This window comes from Tursiops truncatus, chromosome 16 (genome assembly GCF_011762595.2).
Source record: "Tursiops truncatus isolate mTurTru1 chromosome 16, mTurTru1.mat.Y, whole genome shotgun sequence".
Classification (NCBI taxonomy): Eukaryota; Metazoa; Chordata; class Mammalia; order Artiodactyla; family Delphinidae; genus Tursiops; species Tursiops truncatus.
The window spans coordinates 67,592,298-67,612,840 of record NC_047049.1 but is presented as its reverse complement, the minus strand read 5'-3'; the positions used below and the strand labels follow the sequence as shown (position 1 = coordinate 67,612,840).

At 38.5% G+C, this 20,543-nt stretch overlaps 1 protein-coding gene and 1 long non-coding RNA gene across 6 annotated transcripts in view; both read right to left on the bottom strand.

The window, feature by feature from the left end:
- JMJD1C (jumonji domain containing 1C) overlaps positions 1 to 20,543 on the bottom strand; it is a 305,542-nt gene that overhangs the window by 231,810 nt on the left and 53,189 nt on the right. For 2 of the 5 annotated variants that reach the window (XM_033841646.2, XM_073793553.1), the window contains exon 1: positions 11,699 to 12,080. The exons of 1 other annotated variant lie outside the window; for it this stretch is intronic. In XM_033841646.2, the coding sequence (XP_033697537.1) occupies positions 11,699 to 11,866 (168 nt within the window). In that variant the 5' untranslated portion in view covers positions 11,867 to 12,080. Of the gene's footprint in view, positions 1 to 11,698; positions 12,124 to 20,543 lie in introns of those variants that run through there. 2 more of the 5 variants (XM_073793554.1, XM_033841647.2) reach the window with 2 other exon arrangements.
- Positions 1,998 to 11,690, bottom strand: LOC141276686 (uncharacterized). The gene is made up of 2 exons (XR_012326616.1): positions 11,266 to 11,690; positions 1,998 to 2,207 (listed from the first exon to the last, which is right to left on the bottom strand). It is a non-coding gene; the product is annotated as an uncharacterized lncRNA (long non-coding RNA).

Here is a 20,543-nt window from a genome sequence, read left to right as displayed (position 1 = left end):
AGTTAACATCATATTCAACAGTAAAAAACTACAAACATTTTAAGATTAACAAGACAAAGATGCTTGCTCTTGCAATGCCTATTTAATATGGTGTTGGAAGTTCTAAATAGAAAATTAGACAGGAAACTAAAAAGACATCCACATGGGAAAGAATATCTACTTGCAGATATGATCTTATATGCAGAAAATTCTAAACATTTCACAAACACAGGGGAAAATAACTGTTAGAAAAAAATTCAGCAGTTGCAGTATACAAAATCAACACATGAAAATCAGTTGCATTTCTATACACTAACAATAAGCAACCTAAAAGGAAATTAAGAAAATTCCATTTACAATAGCATTAAAAATATTTAATACTTAGGAATTAACATAACCAGGGAGGCAAAATACTTCTACACTGAAAACAACAAAATGTTGCTGAAAAAAATTAAAAACACAAATAAATGGAAAGAAATATTGTATTCATAGATTAGAAAACTTAATATTGTTAATAATATTAATTCTACTCAAAGAGAGCTACAGATTCAATATAACCTCTATCAAAATCCCAATGCCAGGGCTTCCCTGGTGGCACAGTGGTTAAGAATCCGCCTGCCAATGCAGGAGACACGGGTTCGAGCTCTGGTCCGGGAAGATCTCACATGCCGCGAAGCAACTAAGCCCATGAGCCACAACTACTGAGCCTGTGCTCTAGAGCATTTGAGCCACAGCTACTGAAGGCCCTGCACCTAGAGCCTGTGCTCCGCAATGAGAAGCCACCTCAATGAGAAGCCTGCGCACAGCAATGAAGAGTAGCCCCCCGCTCGCTGCAACTAGAGAAAGCCCGCATGCAGCAACGAAAACCCAACGCAGCCAAAAATAAAATACATAAATAATTAAAAAAAGAAAAAGGCCAAACTACGAGCAAGCTATTTATATATTTTTAAAATAAGGCCAATAAATACATGAGACTCAAAAACACATAAACAGGAATTAAAGCAAGGTACCTTTTTTGGGGAGCGAATTAGGCAAAAATTATGACTGACAATATCCAATAGTGTTGAGACTTGTGTGGGAAAACTGGTGCTTCCATAAACTGCAGCTGTAAACAGGTACAATCTGTATGGAAATTAGTCTGCTGTTTCAGCGACCAAAATTAAAGGCCCTTCATTCTACCTTCAAAAATACAGTTATGGCTCTACATATTCAGATTCGAAGGGCCAACTGTACTATGCCATTTTAAGAAAGGGACTTGAGCACCCTTGGATTTTGGTATCTGAGGGGGCCCTGAAACCAAGCCCCCATGGATACCTAGGGACAACTGTATTCATAAAATTGGGAAATGACACAAGTACTAGGATATTCATTTCAGCCAACCACTCTAGACATAGCATAAATTTCTCAATCTGATATTACAATTTGGCCCTAATTTTCACATTATTTTTCTTATTGTTATTCCAATATGAACCCTCTCTGAAGCCAAGTGGTTTGCTTTTCCTCATGCCATTCTTTCTACCAAAACCATTTTATACCTCTTCTAATATTATTATTGGGTTGGCCATAATGTTTTTCAGTTTCCTCGTTAAGATGGCTCTAGTAGCGCTTAGGTGTCTTTAACTTCAATTTTGTAGAATGTACCATGACAGCTGTCATATCAGCGTGAATTTAAAAAAATCGCAATTGGTGAATTTTTTTTTTAACATCTTTCTTGGAGTATAATTGCTTTACAACGGTGTGTTAGTTTCTGCTTTATAACAAAGTGAATCAGCTATACATATACATATACCCCCATATCTCTTCCCTCTTACATCTCCCTCCCTCCCACCCTCCCTATCCCACCCCTCTAGGTGGTCACAAAGCACTGAGCTGATCTCCCTGTGCTATGCGGCTGCTTCCCACTAGCTACCTATTTTACATTTGGTAGTGTATATATGTCCATGCCACTCTCTCACTTTGTAAATTGGTGAATTTTTGTATAGCCATTTTAATACTGAAGATGGAAGAAAACAGCAGCATTTTTGGCATTATGCTTTATTATTTCAAGAAAGGTAAAAACGCAACTGAAACGCAAAAAAAGATTTGTGCAGTGTATGGAGAAGGTGCTGTGACTGATCGAACGTGTCAAAAGCAGTTTGCGAAGTTTCGTGCTGGAGATTTCTCGCTGGACAATGCTCCACGGGCGGGTAGACCAGTTGAAGTTGATAGCGATCAAATCGAGACATTAACTGAGAACAATCAACGAGAACAATCAACGTTATACCATGTGGGAGACAGCCAACATACTCAAAATATCCCAATCAAGCACTGAAAATCATTTGCACCAGCATGACTATGTTAATTGCTTTGATGTTTGGGTTCCACGTAAGTTAAGCGAAAAAAAACCTTCTTGACCGTATATCTGCATGCAATTCTCTACTGAAACACAACAAAAATGTACTGTTTTTAAAACAAATTGTGACCAGCGATGAAAAGTGGATAACTGTACAATAATGGGGAATGGAAGAGACTGTGGGGCAAGCAAAATGAACCACCAGCAACCAAACCAAAGGCCAGTCTTCATCCAAAGAAGGTGATGTTACGTATATGGTGGGATTGGAAGGGAGTTCTCTATTATGAGCTCCTTTCGGAAAACCAAACGATTATTTCCAGCAAGTACTGCTCCCAATTAGACCAACTGAAAGCAGCACTCAACGAAAAGCGTACAGAATTAGTCAACAGAAAACACATAATCTTTCATCAGGGTAATACAAGACCATATGTTTCTCTGATGATCAGGCAAAAACTGTTTACAGCTTGGCTGGGAAGTTCTGAGTCATCCGCCGTATTCACCGGACATTGTACCTTCGGATTTCCATTTATTTCCGTCTTCACAAAATTCTCTTAATGGAAAAAATTTCAATTCCCTGGAAGACTGGAAAAGGCACCTGGACCAGTTCTTTGCTCAAAAAGATTAAAAAGTTTTGGTAAGATGAAAATTATGAAGTTGTCTGAAAAATGGCAGAAGGTAGTGGAACAAAATGGTGAATACGTTGTTCAATAAATTTCTTGCTGAAAATGAAAAATGTGTCTTCTATTTTTACTTTAAAACCGAAGGAACTTTCTGGCCAACCCAATATATTATGCCAGGCACTCTTCAGGGCCCAAAATATCCTGTTTCCTCAACGAATGCATCCTTCAAATCTGTATCACTCACTTCTATGAATCCATACAGATATTACTGCTTATCATTCATTAAGCACTTAAAATTGGTAACTGTACCTGACAACATCTTACATTTGATTAAGGCTGCACACCTTACAAAACACATGTCTTAAACAGTACCAGTCATTAGAAGGTGCTCAAATATTTTTTGAATAAAAGTATTTCAGTATTTATTCATGTTAAATACCTACTCATATTGAATGACGGTATATTTATTAAATATACTACCTCATTCACACAACTGCCTTGTGAGATGGCCAAAGCCAAGTACTTATTATTCTAAATGTTCTATTACTGTTATTTTACTGCCAGTTCTATCAGCTATTTAACTTCGCACTATGGTTATACATCTGTCTATTTTCTCTAATAGTTCTATCAATTCCAGCTTTATGTATTTTAAGTCATGTCACAGATACTTAGAAAACTGAAATTATATCTTCTTGCTGAATAAACTCTTACCATGGTAAACAAAGCCTCTTTATCCCAAATAACGCTTCTTTTCTGAAACACTGTCTTTAGCATAGCCATGTCAACTATCTTTAATTAGTATTTGCATGGAAGTTTTTTCCCCATCTTTTTACAACCACCTGTAGGTATTCTTATGTTTTAGATAGATTTGTTATAAACAGCAAATAAGCGTGGGTTGTTTTTTTCGCTGCGTTGGATCTTCATTGCTGCACGTGGGCTTTCTCTAGTTGCAGCAAACAGGGACTACTCTTCGTTGTGGTGTGCAGGCTTCTCACTGCGGTGGCTTCTCTCGTTGAGGAGCACGGGCCATACGCACACAGGCTTCAGGAGTTGCGGCACGTGGGCTCAGTAGTTGTGGCTCACGGGCTCTAGAATGCAGGCTCAGTAGTTGTGGTGCATGGGCTCAGTTGCTCCGCAGCATGTGGGATCCTCCCAGACCAGGGATCGAACCCGTGTCCTCTGCATTGGCAGGCAGATTCCTATCCACTGTGCTACCAGGGAAGTCCCAGTAAGTGTGTTTTGTGGGTTCTCTCCTCCCAGTTTTATAACCTTCCTTTTAATAGAAATGTTTAGTCAATTACATTTAATGTAATTACTGATATATCTGGGTTTAAATTAAATCTCTTATTTTGTGATTTCTGTTTGTCTCACCTTTGTTATGTTTGTCTCTCTTCCTGCCTTCTTTTATTTTTATCACTCCATTTTTTTCCCCTTCTACTAGTCTGTATGATAAGTTGCCTGTTCTTTTAAAGCTTACTCTAGAATAGTGGCATCCAATAGATCTTTCTGCAATGATGGAAATTTTCTTATTTGTGCTGTCTAAAACCATAGTCACTAGCTAGATGTAGCAACTGAGAACCTGAAATTGGCTACAGTGAATGAGGAACTGATATTCAATTTTAATCAATTTAACTTGCCACAATATTCAACAGCACAGCTCTAGTTCTAGAATTTCCCACATCCTGGATCTAGTTGACTGTATCCTCATGGTGGTGTTTAACATGCTCCTCTACCCTCATATGTCCTACAAATTAGTGGTTGAATGTAGAAGCTTGATTATACTCAAGTTCAATAATTTTTAGTACAAATACTTCATTGGTTTCATTTTTAGTACAAATATTTCATTGGTGTACTTCCTACCATATATTGCCAGTAGATTCATAATGTGTGGTTTTCTTTCAGTGATGCTCAGGTTGATCACATATGAGTGGGAGGAATGAAACCATGTACACTTGCTCCTATCTTTTTTTTTTTTTTTTGCGGTACGCAGGCCTCGCACTGTTGTGGCCTCTCCCGTTGTGGAGCACAGGCTCCAGACGTGCAGGCTCAGCGGCCATGGCTCATGGGCCCAGCCGCTCCACGGCATGTGGGATCCTCCTGGACCAGGGCACGAACCCGTGTCCCCTGCATCAGCAGGCGGACTCTCAACCACTGCGCCACCAGGGAAGCCCACATTCTCTATTTTAAATTAATGGCATCACAATACGTGCCAGGATATATCTATGACTGTTCAAAAGGGAAAAAACAAAAGATCCTTTATTTAGTTTTACACAGAAACATACACTTCACACCATTTACTGGTTGGCTGTCTACTTTTAAAACCAGCTAGTGGTTACAACTGCACAAGTTACATGCCACTACAGCTACAGTTTACATACTTATTTTCCTGTACATAAGTCTTTAGGACCAATCACAATATAAATTCAAGGGCGGGGCGGGGGGGTGGCAGCGGAACCTGTATGTACTCAAATCAGACATAAAAGTTTTTCTACCTACCAGCTAAACCAATTTTCCCTACGGTTAACTTATCCAGGTCATACTGAGCAATGAAATAAAATACATTCATTAACTCATTCAACACTGTGCGCCTAGACCAGAAATTAGTATTAGCAATATTACAACACCATGATATACATTTTAGACTTACCTAAAGAATTATCCTAACAAAACTTAAAGAATCAAATACCACCAATTCAATATGAAACTTAAATGAAGAGACAGCTAAGCAGAAAAACACAGTTTTCATATTTAAGATACTTACATAGGACATATAAGATTTGCAAAGTAACTTTAATCTACAGGTAGTACACAGTTTAGAACAGCTTAAAATCTATATTACAAAGTTAGCTACTCCTCACTAAGTGAGCTTTAGAAAATTCCCCCAAATACAAACAAATTTACATGTTTGGTCTATAAAACACAATACTATGATTTTTTGTTCCTTTTGGGTACTGAAAAAACCTGATAACATTTCTTTTAAGGTTGTTGTTTTTTTTTTTTTTGATGTGGGCCTTTTTTTTTTTTTTTTTTTTTTTTTTTGCGGTATGTGGGCCTATCACTGTTGTGGCCTCTCCCGTTGCGGAGCACAGGCTCCGGACGCGCAGGCTCAGCAGCCATGGCTCACGGACCCAGCCGCTCCGCGGCATGTGGGATCTTCCCAGACCGGGGCACGAACCCGCGTCCCCTGCATCGGACTCTCAACCACTGCGCCACCAGGGAAGCCCAACGTGGGCCATTTGTAAGTCTTTATTGAATCTGTTACAACATTGACTCCATTCCATGTTCTTGGTCCTTTGGCCATGAGGCATGTGGGATCCCAGCTCCCCAACCAGGGATTGAATCTGCACCCCCTGCATTGGAAGGCCATGTCCCAACCACTGGGCCAACAGGGAAGTCCTAAAACCTGGTACTTTTTTTTTTTTAATTGTAGAATGCTTTTTATTAGACAGAGAGTAATTTTCAAGTTAAAAAATAGGTAACAATAATTGCCATACTTTTCATTTCTCTACAAGAAACTTTCAATCTGAGTTTTTGACAAGGGACTATTAGATAACAACTATTTTCAAGTAACTTCACATTGATTCATTGTACTTCAAATAAAACATTTGCTGAGAACACTGTTCTTGTGAAAGAGATTTAAAATTATATTATATCACTCATAAAGCAACTTGGTATGAGCATTCAGAAACTGTGTGCATTTGCTCCTTTCTATCCAATAATGAGTCCCCAAAGAACTCAAGATGTTATCAAATTTAGTATTAATGGTAGCCAGGAGTAAAGTTTTATAAGCGCTATAGAAAAATGTTCCATGATTGTAAAACCGCTTTTTTTCAATGTACACAAAATATCTTCATATTTCTCTACTGACATTAAAAAAGAGTTAGCTTCTTTCACCAAGAAACAGAAGTTTTTATTTGTGTGTGTGTTGCCTTTGTTGTTGTATCTGTGTTCTTCTTTTATGTTGCAATCAAGATGTAATTCAGTTCTTAGCATCCCTTCCTGAATTTTTGAATACTTCAGTTAATATTTTCCTTCCTTTATTATGACTTTACTTCTTCCCTGACTCTGTATTTGTTTCAAGCAATATATTAATATAAAGGAGATTGACTCAAAAGCATTCTTGTGTAAAAATAGAAATGATGGAAATATTATTCTACAGAGGAAAAAAATAACTGACCCAAGATCCAGACATCCCAAGTGTGAATCTGTTAAGTGTCCATTCTCAGGAGCTCCAGAGCAGTTTCTATTTCATTTGAAACAGGACTGGGTCCTTGGTATGAAGATCTATCGGGTATAATGTACTTCAACTTCTCATTCACTCAGCAACTATCTAACCTCTTATGCAACACAGCACAAAGTCGAGTGCAAAATTCTGGGAATTTTATTCTCAAGAAGCAGACTCAAACACAAACAGCACACTCTTAGATTTTAATCTGGAAGACTAAAGTCCAAGATAAAAGAAAAAGAGAGGAGTGTGGAAAAGTGGAAACTTTTGTGGGAAAGGAAAATAGATGACTGCATCCAAAATGAGGAATCCCAGTGGGGAGGTCTCTAACCAGATTAAAAATGATTTTCAATGACACTGCAAAATGTCACAGTAACCTGGAATGTTTTATGAAAACCTGATATATTTTTTAAAAATATTCACACTTTGGATAGGATTAGCGTGAAACAATGATGCAATCACATTAAGCTTCAAGGGAAGGTAGGTGGGTAAGTGACTGAATGGATGAATAAATAAATAAGTAAATAAATAAAGGGCTGTTAAGTTGTGCAAGGGTAGTAAAATGAGCAAAGAGTAAATCAATTTTTGCTCTATAATTAGCATGACAATATTATTCAAGGTTGAATATTATGCAACCATACTTGTCTCAACTGTCAGCTTTCCTTCCATAATACTATCAATCTTCTAGAAAGTTCCTGAAAAAGTAGGGCAGTAATAAACATTCAACATGTATAACAACTCAAGAACCTTTCTAAACAATGGAGCTACAAAAAAGAAAACATGCTGAGGGCTCACAATGTATTTTATGTATTTCAATTTAATCAACAACTTGGTCCTCCTTAATTAAAAGGGTTCAGATAAAGTCTTTTGTTGGTTAATGTAATTCCAAGATATCCCAGAAGATTTTTCAAGCCATTTTTTAAAAGTCACCAACAAAATAGGTGAAATTATACAAGCACAGCTGAGTACAGCTTCTACAAATTAAGCTCATTTACTTAAGAGATCACATAGTGATATCGCTAAAACTCACAGCAGGAAAAAGTACAATAATTTTAGCCTTTATTTATTTGTATCAAATCATGGTCATATTGTAAAAGAATATTTTTGCTACCATGGTGTGGTGGGCAGAATAATGCCACCTCAAAGATGCTCATGTCCTAATACATGAAACCTGTAACTATGTTAAATTCCATGCCAAAGGAGAATCAGGGTTCAGATGATATTAAGGTTGTTAATTAGCAGATGGGGAGATTATCCTGGATTATCTGTGTGGGCCCAATATGATCACAAGGGCACTTAAAAGTGTAAGGGGAAGCAGGAGAGTCAAGAGGGAGATGTGACTAGAGAAAAACAGAGACAAACTGCTGGTTTTTAAGGAGGAAGAGGACCACGAGCCAATGAATGTGGGCTGCTTCTAAAAGTGAGACCTAGAGCCTCCAGGAAAGAACACAATTCTAATCGCACCTTGATTTTAGCCCACGGAGACCCAGAAGTTAGACTTATCATCTCCAGAACCATTATAATAATCAATTCGTATTGTTTAAACCACCAAGGTTGTGATAATTAGTTAACAGTAGTATAGGAAATTAATGCATGTGGAAATTCCTCATACATAAGACCAAAAATAAGAATAACTGATTAACTTTTGACACCAAGCATCCCCTAAACTACTTTCAAGTTCTGATAATTATCCTTCCAAATCATGTGCCATACATACATACATATCTGAGATTCCTAATGAACTTGCAGTTTTTAAATTACATATATTTGTAACCAAAAAAAATACACAAAAGTAATTGATCAAGCTCCTTTGGGGGGCTTCCCTGGTGGTGCAGTGGTTAAGAATCTGCCTGCCAATGCAGGGGACACGGGTTCGAGCCCTGGTCCGGGAAGATCCCACATGCCGCGGAGCAACTAAGCCCGTGCGCCACAACTAGTGAGCCTGAGCTCTAGAGCCTGCAAACCACAACTACTGAAGCCTGTGCTCCTAGAACCCATGCTCCACAACAAGAGAAGCCAAGACAATGAGAAGCCCGCGCACCGCAACAAAGAGTAGCCCCCGCTCACCACAACTACAGAAAGCCCACGAGCAGCAACAAAGACCCAACACAGCCAAAAATTAATTAATTAATTAATTAATTATTTTTAAAAAGCGCTCCTTTGGGCTTGATTTATTCTGCAGTAACAAAAGTCTACAACGCGAATTGCATTTTGGTGATGCTAAACTGTCCCAAGTTTAACTTAGAAAATATGAATGCAAAAAAAAGAAATATAAGAAAGTTTGGAAGTAACGCTAAATCTGTAGGTTCCAGGCTAAAAAACTCAGATTACACTGTAACAACATAAATTTTTAAAATTAAGACTGTTACAGGAAAACTGTCAAAGGTTCACATAGTTATAGTTCAAAACACATTTCTGAGGTAAAATTTACATATAGGAAATGCACAGATATTAAGTGCACAATTCAATGAGTTTTGACATATGTATGCACCCGTGTAATCAACAATCAAGATGCAAAACGTTTCCATCATCTGAGGAAACTCCTTCCTCTTCTTTCCAGTTGATTCCCTCCATCCACGTATACTTTTCATTTTTAAATACCCAATTTATCATCTTGCCTTTTCAAACATGGTATGTGTAAACCCCCCTCCTCATATAATTTAAATTCCCATACAAAAAAATTTTTAATATATTTAACTTCGATAACTTGACCGTCGCCAATGACATTCGTAATTTAACACTATACTTCCCAATTTTCACGTATCTACTAAAACAAAACACAAAATTTTTAGGAAAACACAAAATATCATTCTATGTTTGTTTTGAAACAATTAAAAAATGCTGACCCAAGGGCTTCCCTGGTGGCGCAGTGGTTGAGAGTCCGCCTGCCGATGCAGGGGACGCGGGTTCGTGCCCCGGTCCGGGAAGATCCCACATGCCGGGGAGCGGCTGCGCCCGTGAGCCATAGCCGCTGAGCCTGCGCGTCCGAAGCCTGTGCTCCGCAACGGGAGAGGCCACAACAGTCAGAGGCCCACTTACCGGAAAAAAAAAAAAAAAAAAAAAAAGCTGGCCCATAATCTATCTTCCACATAAAGCCAAGACAATTACATATCAGAGTAAAAGGAGGAAAAATAAAATAAGCACATGCTTTTTACACAAACACTGAATTGCCACAATTTGTAGAACCATTAAGAAATGTTTGGATTTTTTTTTTAAGGAAGATTCTCTTTTTCTTCTTTTCAACGAGAATAACCAACCAGAATCTCCAAAATTACTTCTATTCTGCAAATATATTTTGCAGTATCAAGTTGACATTAACACACTCCGCAAGAAACCATATCACTGACTACGTTCATGAAACCGGAGTTAACAAAAACACGCAAAAACTCCAACAAAAGTATTAAGATACATATGTACACGTAAATTCGGAATTGTAAACCTGCATATAAACAAAAAGAAAGTTCCCAAATTTTAAATATCCACTGAAAAATTAAATACCCCACAGTATTACCAATAAATTTCATGGATTATGTATTCATAAATCAACCTTTCAAAGCCTAGTCAGTGTCTCGCCTCTCCTTGGCTCCTTAACTCCAACATGTCCCCCAGTGAAAACGTTATTGGAACACTAACAGCATATCCTGTCTCAGAATCTTGCACACTCCTACACTAGTGAAAGAAAACACTGGCAGTGCTCACAAGTAAGGAAAAGCAAGCAAAGAAAAAGACACTTTAGGGTTCTGCAGAATCTTAAACGTTTTAACTTACAATATTTCTTGCTTCATTTAAAATCATATAAAATCCAGGAATGGATGACTTTAACGCACTATTCCCTTTTCACAAAAAAACACACCACTATGGAAAAAACAAACGGAAGAAAAGAAGGGAGAGAGGGAGGGAGATAATAATTTCCATGGCCCTCCAAACCAAAAGTTTTCATTTTCATCGTTTTCTGTTAGAAATCCAAGCATCTACTGTAGGAAAAGGTTGAATCAGGGCCCCCGCCACTGCCAGGGCCTTTGCCTCGAAAACACACAAGAATCCCAGGACAGACTGGAAAACCAAAGCTCTGTCTCTTTCCTTTTCTCCCTCCCCTTCAGCAATCTTACGGGATAAGTTTTCAGTCTCCAACGCCTGCACCGTTAAGACTTTCGCACAGAGAGGCAGGTGAGGCTGGGCCCCTACCGCCACGAGCGAGGGGTCCGCCCCCACCCCCAACCGCCCACGCAGCACCCGGCTGGCAACCCCGCCTTTCCGTAAGGTCTCCGCGGCCGCATCCCTCCCGGATAGCGGCCAAAGGGCCCGGGCGGGCGCCGGGGAGTCCCGAGGGGGTCACCGCCCCCGCAGAGGAAGTTCCTCGCGGGGAGGAGGCGATCCTGGCAGGGCACGTGGGCAAACCGGCCCAGAGCGCAGGAGAGGGGCGTGACCGCCAGTTGGCCTGGCTGAGCCAGGTGCCAGAGGTAACCCCACAAGGTGCGGCTGCGAGACCAGGGGTGGGGCTGCGGCCGCGGGCGAGAGACTGAGGGGAGTTCGCTCTCTTACCGCCAAGTCGGGATTGTGGCTGTCCCTATGTGACACCGCTCGGATAACCCCCGCTCGCCAGCCCCGGCAGCAGCGTCCGCTCTCCCCGCGCTCCGGCTGCGCCTCTTCGCCGACCGCCAGGCACAGGAACCGTTTCCCCACCAGCTCCGGCCGCGTCTCCACCGCCATAGCCGTCGCTGCCGAAGTGGCCGCTGCCTCCTCAGCTGCCAGGAAATCACCGAAACCCCGCTCCTACCGGCCGCCCATGCCGAGGACAGCTGACCTAGGGAAGGCGGCGGCCCCGCAAGCGAGCGCAGGCTCGGGGGCGCACTGGACGCTCTGCCCAGAAGGGCACAGCGACCTCGGTCTCTCACAGTCCTCAGCGCTCCCCTGGTCTTCCCGACTTGCAGCCTCTGGCTGCAGTTCCACAAATAAAAGAAAGAAACGGACAGAAATTTCCACACGGCCGTCTCAGGCCCCGAGGCAGCGCCGGCCGCTACCGCCACCGCGCCGCGGCCAGTACTACTCCGCCTCCCCATCCACTAGCGTGATTGAAGGAGCGCCGCGCGTCTCCTTCCGCCGGCGCGGGCTGGGGGAGGGAGCCGCGGGAGAGGGTCGGAGGAACCACCGCAGACGGAAAGTAGTGCCCGACGCTGCAGCAGCGTCTGCGGGACCAGCCAGGATAAAAAAACAGAGTGGGGCGGGAGAAAGGAGTGCAGTCCTTCAGAAACGTAGTGTTTGACGTCCACCTCTCTACTCGTCGCTCCCTGAGAAGTGGGGGAGTTGGGGGTGAGGTGAAAGTGAAGTGTGCTGGTTCCACTCTGGGTCACAAAACAAACTCAAGGTTAAAAGCCGCATCTCCAGAGTGATGTTTTTCAGAACACATGGCGCCTGCAGTCTTAGCCGCAATTTTGCCTGAATTAACAGTCCCCGTAGTCCAGGCTGCAAAGCAGAGCAACACTTTCAAATGAAAACTAAGCCCACAGAACTCGGTCACGACAGAAACACAGTCCACGACTTTAAATGAAAATGAAGATAACACTGTCATCCTTTCATTCTTCCTGTTTGGGGGAGATACTCATTCTGGGTTTGAGCTATTCAGAAATTTACACCGCGATACTGCTTTATTGTAAGAAAGCCAAACATCCGGTTGAGGGCTTTTTGTCAACATTCTTAAAATTCACAGTCTCTGCACCAATTTGAGTACTTCTAGTACTAGTACATACGCCAAACTCACTGATCAGATAATAAAAACAGGGAAAGGTTCCAGATTCAGTTGTTAGAAAATACCGTGGAAAGAAAAGGATTTTGGCCAATCATAGTTCAGGAAAATAAATTATGTTTTCTTCCCGTCCAATCATAACAGGACTTTGTAACCCATACACGTACAGATCTCCAACTTAGAACAATTACTGCTTCTTTGATCTAACCCTTCAATTCTTCTAGATCAAACCTCTATAGATCTCGGTGAGAAGTTCGATTTCAGGCATACATTACAGTGTTTTTTAAAAAGTAGTTTTCAAAATCCCAGTTGTGGGTTTTTTTCACGGCCACTACTGATTACATAAACTCCCAAAATTCTTCTAGTCCAATAAAAACTTTTTCTAAATTTCGGTTTCTTAAAGATTTTTCTAAGCCTCCACAAAAAAAAGTTACCTTTTTAAAAGGAATTTACACTAGAAATTTGAATATTTAAAATAAACATAAGGCTTTTATCTGCTTTCTTACAACACCCAAGCTGAGCTGTTTGAAATGGAAAATACATGGCCGCAGCTAACAGGTTAAAAACCAAAATTGCAAGACAGATTTTAATCATCATTGTCTAATTTTGCTACTCTAAAGACCAAATGTAGAACTGTAATAGATAACAAAGGAAAACCATATCTAGAAATGCATACTTGCAAGTTGAGAGAAAAATTTAATTTTACTTGTGCCATCTTATTTCCAAGTCCACTCTTTTAGCACACACTGTATAATACTTAGCAAATCACCTTGAGAACTACAGACTAATAAGATTTCTAAAGTCTCAACGTGGATTAAGGAGCCAGTAAAATAACCTGGTGAAAATAATCTAACACGTGGAAAGAAAAAAAGTAAGATCTAAATTCAGATACCAATTTATCAATGACTTGCTTTGTGATCTCTGGTATGACACAATTGCTACAACTGAAATTGCCTGCTTCCTAATCTCAGTGATAGTCTGGGAGCAAGTGAGAAAATATAAAGTCGTTTGAGAAAAGAGATGCACATATAATATGCACATATTATCACATAAATACCATTCACTAAATTATATTTTTAGAGTATAGGTTGTCCTGTTGCCTTAATAAAACTGCCAGCTGATTTTAATTTTGTAGGCAAGCTCCTCTAAATGGACCCTAGGAACCCTCTCTATATGTAGAATGCTGTCCTTTCAAGTACTCTGAAAAGCATGTCAATCAACCAAATCAATCAAAACATTTCAAATGCAAAAACAAAAAGTTTTTCAGAAGGCCATATATCTTCAAACATCTTATATTCTTAGAACTATATTCCAGATAGCAGTCTAGGAATCCCTTGACTACAACCAGTACCTAGGGTTCAATGACAACAACAACAAATCACTAATGTGTGGATGTTTTGCTTTTGGAGAAACTTGAAGTGCATTTTTTAAAATGTAAAATAAAACGGCCTTAAAGGATTTTTGTTTGTTTGCTGGCATTTTTTTGCTTTGTTTCAGGGAGTACAGTTGACCCTTGAACAACATGGGATTGAACCGTGGGTCCACTTACATGCAGGTTTTTTCCGTTTAAGTACTACTATAGTACTACCCCATCCAGGTGGTTGAATCCACAGATGCAGAACCTCTCACACTGAGAGCCAACTGTAAAGTCATACTCAGATCTTCTACTGCACTGGGGATCAGCGCCCCTAACCCCCGAGTTGTTCAACAGTCAACTGTAGTTACATTATTTTTGCCAGCAACTCATAACTGTAAATAACATGGAATAAAAATAAATTTAAAGTCAGACTTGAAACCTTAAAATATTTGTTTGTTCAGTTAGTTCCCTTACATCCTTTACTTTCATAAAGATCCTCAGAAAATGCCAGGATTAGTAACTATAAAGAAAAGAAGTTATAATACTATAGTTGTAAGTTATAGTACTTCACTATATAGATGAAGACAGTGACACAGAAGTACTTAAAATAACTGAGTTTACAGAAGCTGAAAATTTAGATGTATAGACTAGATCTTCTACTCTTTCCATCCCCAAACCCAAATATGTACATTAAATATATCCACACACACACATACACATCAATTCAGGCAAATTTCGTACATCCAATTATCTTAATCTATATACAAGATAAAATGGGGGATCGTTTTGTTTTTTAAAAGTCTACAAAAATTTATTTATAAAATCTACTTGATTTATTAAAAAACCTGACTTATAAAGGAAGACAATGTATTCATTACAATGATAAGTGCCACCATTACCCACTTAATTATCAATAATGAGTAGTTCATCAAATTTAGTTTCATAAACAACCAACTAGTTATTTTTTACTTTTTCACTTGGTTTAACTATAGAAAGGGCCAATTATCTGCTCTAACACATACCAGTATCCTGCATCACTATAGGTATATATTTTAAACATCACAGATAAAACAAATATGTAAAAAGGTTTAGTGCATGTACAGACAGTCCCCAACTTAAAGATGGATCAACGTAGAATTTTTCAACTTTAGGACAATGTGAAAACAATATGCATTCAGGAGAAACCTTACTTTGAATTCTGAATTTTAATCTTTTCCCAGGCTAGTAAGGGTAGTACCATACTCCCTCTTGATGCGGGGCAATGGCAGCAAGCTGCAGCTCCTAGTCAAGCCATGCAATCACAATGGTTAGCAGCTGATATACACTTACAATCATTCTGTTTTTCACTTCAGTAAAGGATTCAATCAATTACATGAGATATGCAGCACTTTATTATAAAATATGCTATGTGTTCCATGATTTTGCCCAACTGTAGGCTAATGTAAGTATATTAAGCATGCTGAAGGTAGGCAAGGCTAAGCTATGATGTTCTGAAGATTAGGTGTATTAAATGCATTTTCAACTTAGGATATTTTCAACTTCTGATGGGTTTATGTAGAGGTAACCCCATCATAAGCCAAGGAAGATCTGTATCTTGTAATAATATTAGCCACCATTTGTGAAACACTTACTATGTGCCAGACACTATGCGAAGTACTTTACACATGTAATCGCATGTAAATAAATCTTTATTTTAAAGATGAAGAAGATGAGGTTTACAGAAGTTTAATTAGTTATTTGCCTAGGAATACACATTAAGGAACTGGAATTCAAAACCAGACCTTCTGATTCAAAGCCTCTGTATTATGCTAAAAAGTAACTTAAAAGAAACAGGAAGGTCAGTTGCCAAGTTGTTTCCTCCTTATTTAACACAGATTATTCATAACGGATTTGTTTATTTTACACTTACTATGTGTCTCACATCCTGCAAGGTTTTGGAGATAGGGCCTCTGTCCTTAAGAAGTTCAGTCTATCTGGAAAGATAGACAATAGAAATGCCTTGGTTTGTTTAATATTTAAGGAAGTATTCCTGGAATGGAATATAAGGTAAGTTTAGTGCATTTTAACAAATAATTTTCAAATCTATTATAACTTGGAGGCTTTTATTTACTGCCAAATGTAAAGACTGGATTGGGTTATGAGCTCAGACTATATGAGTATATCTAGGAACTGTGGAAGCCAATGTTAAAATGAAGAAAGCCAAGAGTTTCAACTGAATTCTGCAAATGGAAGACCAAGAGTAGAATGGAATATAAATTTGTTATCATGCTTATTATTAAACCTTAACTAATATTTATCTAAGTATTTCCCTAAGCACTTAAACTGAATTCCTCAACCACATTTATGATAATGATAAAGTAACTCAAATGTCACTTCCTTAAGGAAGCTATCTGATTCCAAGATTATCAAATCCCCAATTATGGATTTTCAAAACTTTTCCCATTTGTCTTAGTACTTATCACAATTGTATTTATAACATTTATTGTGTAAAAGACTGTTTTATATTTGTCTCCCTTGGCAGACTATAAGCTCCATAAAAGCGAGGACAATTTATCTTGTTCATAACAATACTCCCAGCACCCACTAAGACCTGAGCAGAATAAATACTCAATACATGTTACTGAATTAACGAATGAACATCGCAAAAAATGTACCTTTTTCTAAATCCAACCCAACTAAGAGGAACTTAGAATCTCTCAATTGAGGGTCATAAACAAGAGTTCATGTTCTTTCTATAGGGTTATTCATCGCCTTTAAAACAATGTCTTACATACATTATCTCATTTCATCATGGAAGTACAATGTAAAGCCTTCATGAAACTTGAGCTTCACCAGAAAAGCAAGGTGGTTCCTGAGGATACTTTCTAAAGAAGAGATACAGAGAAAGGGTTACAATTCACAAGAAAAACTTTCACTGTTACCAAATTACCAATTTAACGCAAACCCCCAAATGATCCTATAAGTATATATGCAAAACACCAGTCTATTCTTAGTATTCCAAAGAGAACAGTCTCAAATAATGTCTTTGATGAAGGTAACATACAAACATAACTTTCTGTCTTCTTGATGCCACGTGGAAGGAGCAAGAGGGAGAAAGACGAAAAGAAGGTGAAAAGAAAGGAAGAAAGGAGAAATAAAGAAATCTCTACTGGGCCTCCACATTTGTTACCTAGTTTCCAATTTAAATTCTGGATGTGCAGGAACCTACCACTTCTTTTCAACATTTTTCTATTAAAAATGAGACTTCAAATCTGATTTTCAATGATAATTTTTTTTAATTTAGAAAGAATGAACATAATAGCACTGAAAATTTCTCATTATAGAATGAGCAACTATAAGAAAAAGAATAAATGAAAAGTTGCCATTGAGCATACAGCAAGAGTCTTCCTGGTGTGTCCCATAGGACTTCTTGTTTGTCACCCCTCACACAAATGCTTCCACTATTAACTACCATTAAAATATGCATATGCTAGATGGCAGTTTGCACTTCGCATCTTCAATTGTTACATTAGCTCCTTCATTTATCAACAGGTCAGGTTCCTAAAGGTATGTATTATTCTCACAAGCCTTCACTATTACCACGTGTCAGTAGTGGCAAAGCTAAAAATCCCAAAGAATGGCTCTGTTTATATCCATGGAAGTTAATTAAGTAAAAGAGCGTCTATACTTGTATTTAAAGCTACAAATGAGGGAAAGTCAAAGTAAAACCTAAGCTAAAAAGTGGCCCGGGAATATCCCACATGCCGCAGAGCAACTAAGCCCTTGCACCACAACTACTGAAGCCGGCACACCTAGAGCCCGTGCTCCGCAACAAGAGAAGCCCCCACCCACCGCAACTAGAGAAAGCCCGCGCACAGCAACGAAGACCCAACGCAGCCAAATAAATAAATAAAGAAAGTAATACTGACTCAAAATCTCAGCATGCTTACTCCACTGAAGTTCCTCCCCACAGACGAAACTTCACGGTCAAGTACACATAGCTCTGAGACACATTTCTTAAATTAATGGCATCTGTCTTCAAAGAAACAAAACCAAAACAAAACAAGACCTAGCAGTGAAATATGGGAAATCTTTAGTCATTCTTTTCTTTGGCATATTCTAGAAAAAGCCACATGATTACATATAATGAGATTTATAACATACTACAAAACATAAATATCCAATAAAAATAAATTACTCTATATAAAGGAAAGCATTGTCTTCTGGCTCCACGTGTGCTTCACTATTACATATAATTTATTTATTCAATTAAAACGTGTATAAAATACTGTTCCAATTCCAAGGCCTATGTTCACAGAAGCTCAGTATTTGGAGGCCCCTAGATGTTTTCTTCAAAAATCAAAATTGACACACATAAAAAAGAGACCTGGAAAAAACTTTAACTACAAACTTAAAATCCAAATCAACATCCCCAAAACATTCTGCTACTTCAAGGCACATTTTGATATTATCTAAGATTAAATGGCCAAGAGAAATATTCAGAAAACTAGCCAACTTCTCTTTTCACAAAGTATGCAAATACACTTAGGTTAAAACTGGTCAATCTCCATGCCTTAGAGCCATTTACAAACGGGTATTTTAAGATGTATATCTCAAATATAGCAAACTTAAAATTATCAGTCACATAATGTAATTTAATGAAAGAGCAAGAGTCACAGAAGTCTAAGTTACTTCTACTGCTAACTACTGTACACTTTCGGCAAACCCCTCTGCTTCTCTAGGAATCATACAGAAAAAGTAGAGGCTAATATAATCAATGAAGTTCCTAAAAATTTGCTTCTAAAGCTTCTGAATAATCCAGCAAGCAGCAAAGTACACTCTCCTGATACATGCTAGGTTCAAACCTGAAAAATGTTAAAGGATTGACAAAAGTAATTTTGCTTAGGAAAACAAATGTTTTTAGCCAGAAAGTTTCTATCTCAAAGCTCTCACAGAAGATATACATATCAATCATTTAATACATACAAACTTAATAATACAGACCAAAAGATTTCCCAATTAAACAACAGTTTTTTAAACACCCTTGTAGAATCACTTCTTTCCTCTTCTCTCCAAATTTGCTCTTAAAACTATCATATTAAAATAACCTAGCAGAATTAACTCCAAATGGAGGAATTTTTGAGATACTCTGCATTACAAGTAACCTTTATATTAGAAACCTCTGGCTTGCATGCCTTTATATTCTTCTTTGTTTATAATGGCTAAAAATCCATTTTTCAATTATTCTAATTACAAAAATTATCTTAAAGTCAATTGTTTCATTTGCTTTTCACAGCTAAATTTTCATGGATGTTTCTTTCCCCACTTGCACTTTGTTTTTGATATTCACTAGTTTTAAGTTTTTACACAAATATGCTAAAATCTTTGTTTTGGCCTTAAGCCATGCTTAGAAAATACATAGGTATTCTGTATTTTCTTCTGGTAGTTTTATGATTCAAATTTTTATAATTCCCTCAAATTAGAGGCTAATATCTACCCCTGAGAGAGGGACAGGAAATCATCCTGGCCCCAAACAATAAAGGTCTACTATTATCAGGAGAAAAGCAGGATTACTGAGAAGAGAAGGAAACAGAGCCTGTCTAAAACTAACGCTGATCTAGGACAAAAAACTAAGGCCTGATGCCCACCACCACAAAGCTAGAGTTCCCAGGGCCCTAGCCTACCACAAGGCAAAAGAGCTCCCAGTAATAAGTAACCGCACTCTACTAGTAGAGAAGGAACAAAAGAGTACAGAGAGAGCTTCTCAGATATACAAGTAAGGCTTAAACATAGAGGCAGAGTAAAAATATTGAGTTAAACTTTCCAGCAAATCAACTCTCACCTTAAGCATGAGGTGATGATAGAAGTGTTTACAGTTGACGATACACTGAAGGTAACCAGAGCAACAACAACAAAAAAACATAAAACCTCATCAACTTCAAGCAAGACTGATTCAACCCCCCATGTTAACAGCTTAATGGAATAAGAGTCATGCCTACTTCTTGGCATCAATACTGTATACTTAAATCTCTCTTACCTTGCCAATGATAGCTGGCATTCAATCAAAATTTATAAGCCTAGCCATGGGGGTGACTTCCCTGATCACCAAGGCAGTGCCTGCATGTTTGGTTACCATTACCTGTTCTATAAATTATACAAAAACATCTATTTTTGAAATTGAAATGCTGAAAACAAGAACTGCAGTAACAAATTTTAAAAGCCTTTGGCTGGCTCATCAGGCTTAACACAGCTGAGGAAAGAATCAATAACCTTGAAGACAGGTCAAAAGAAATTACCAAAGCTGAAAC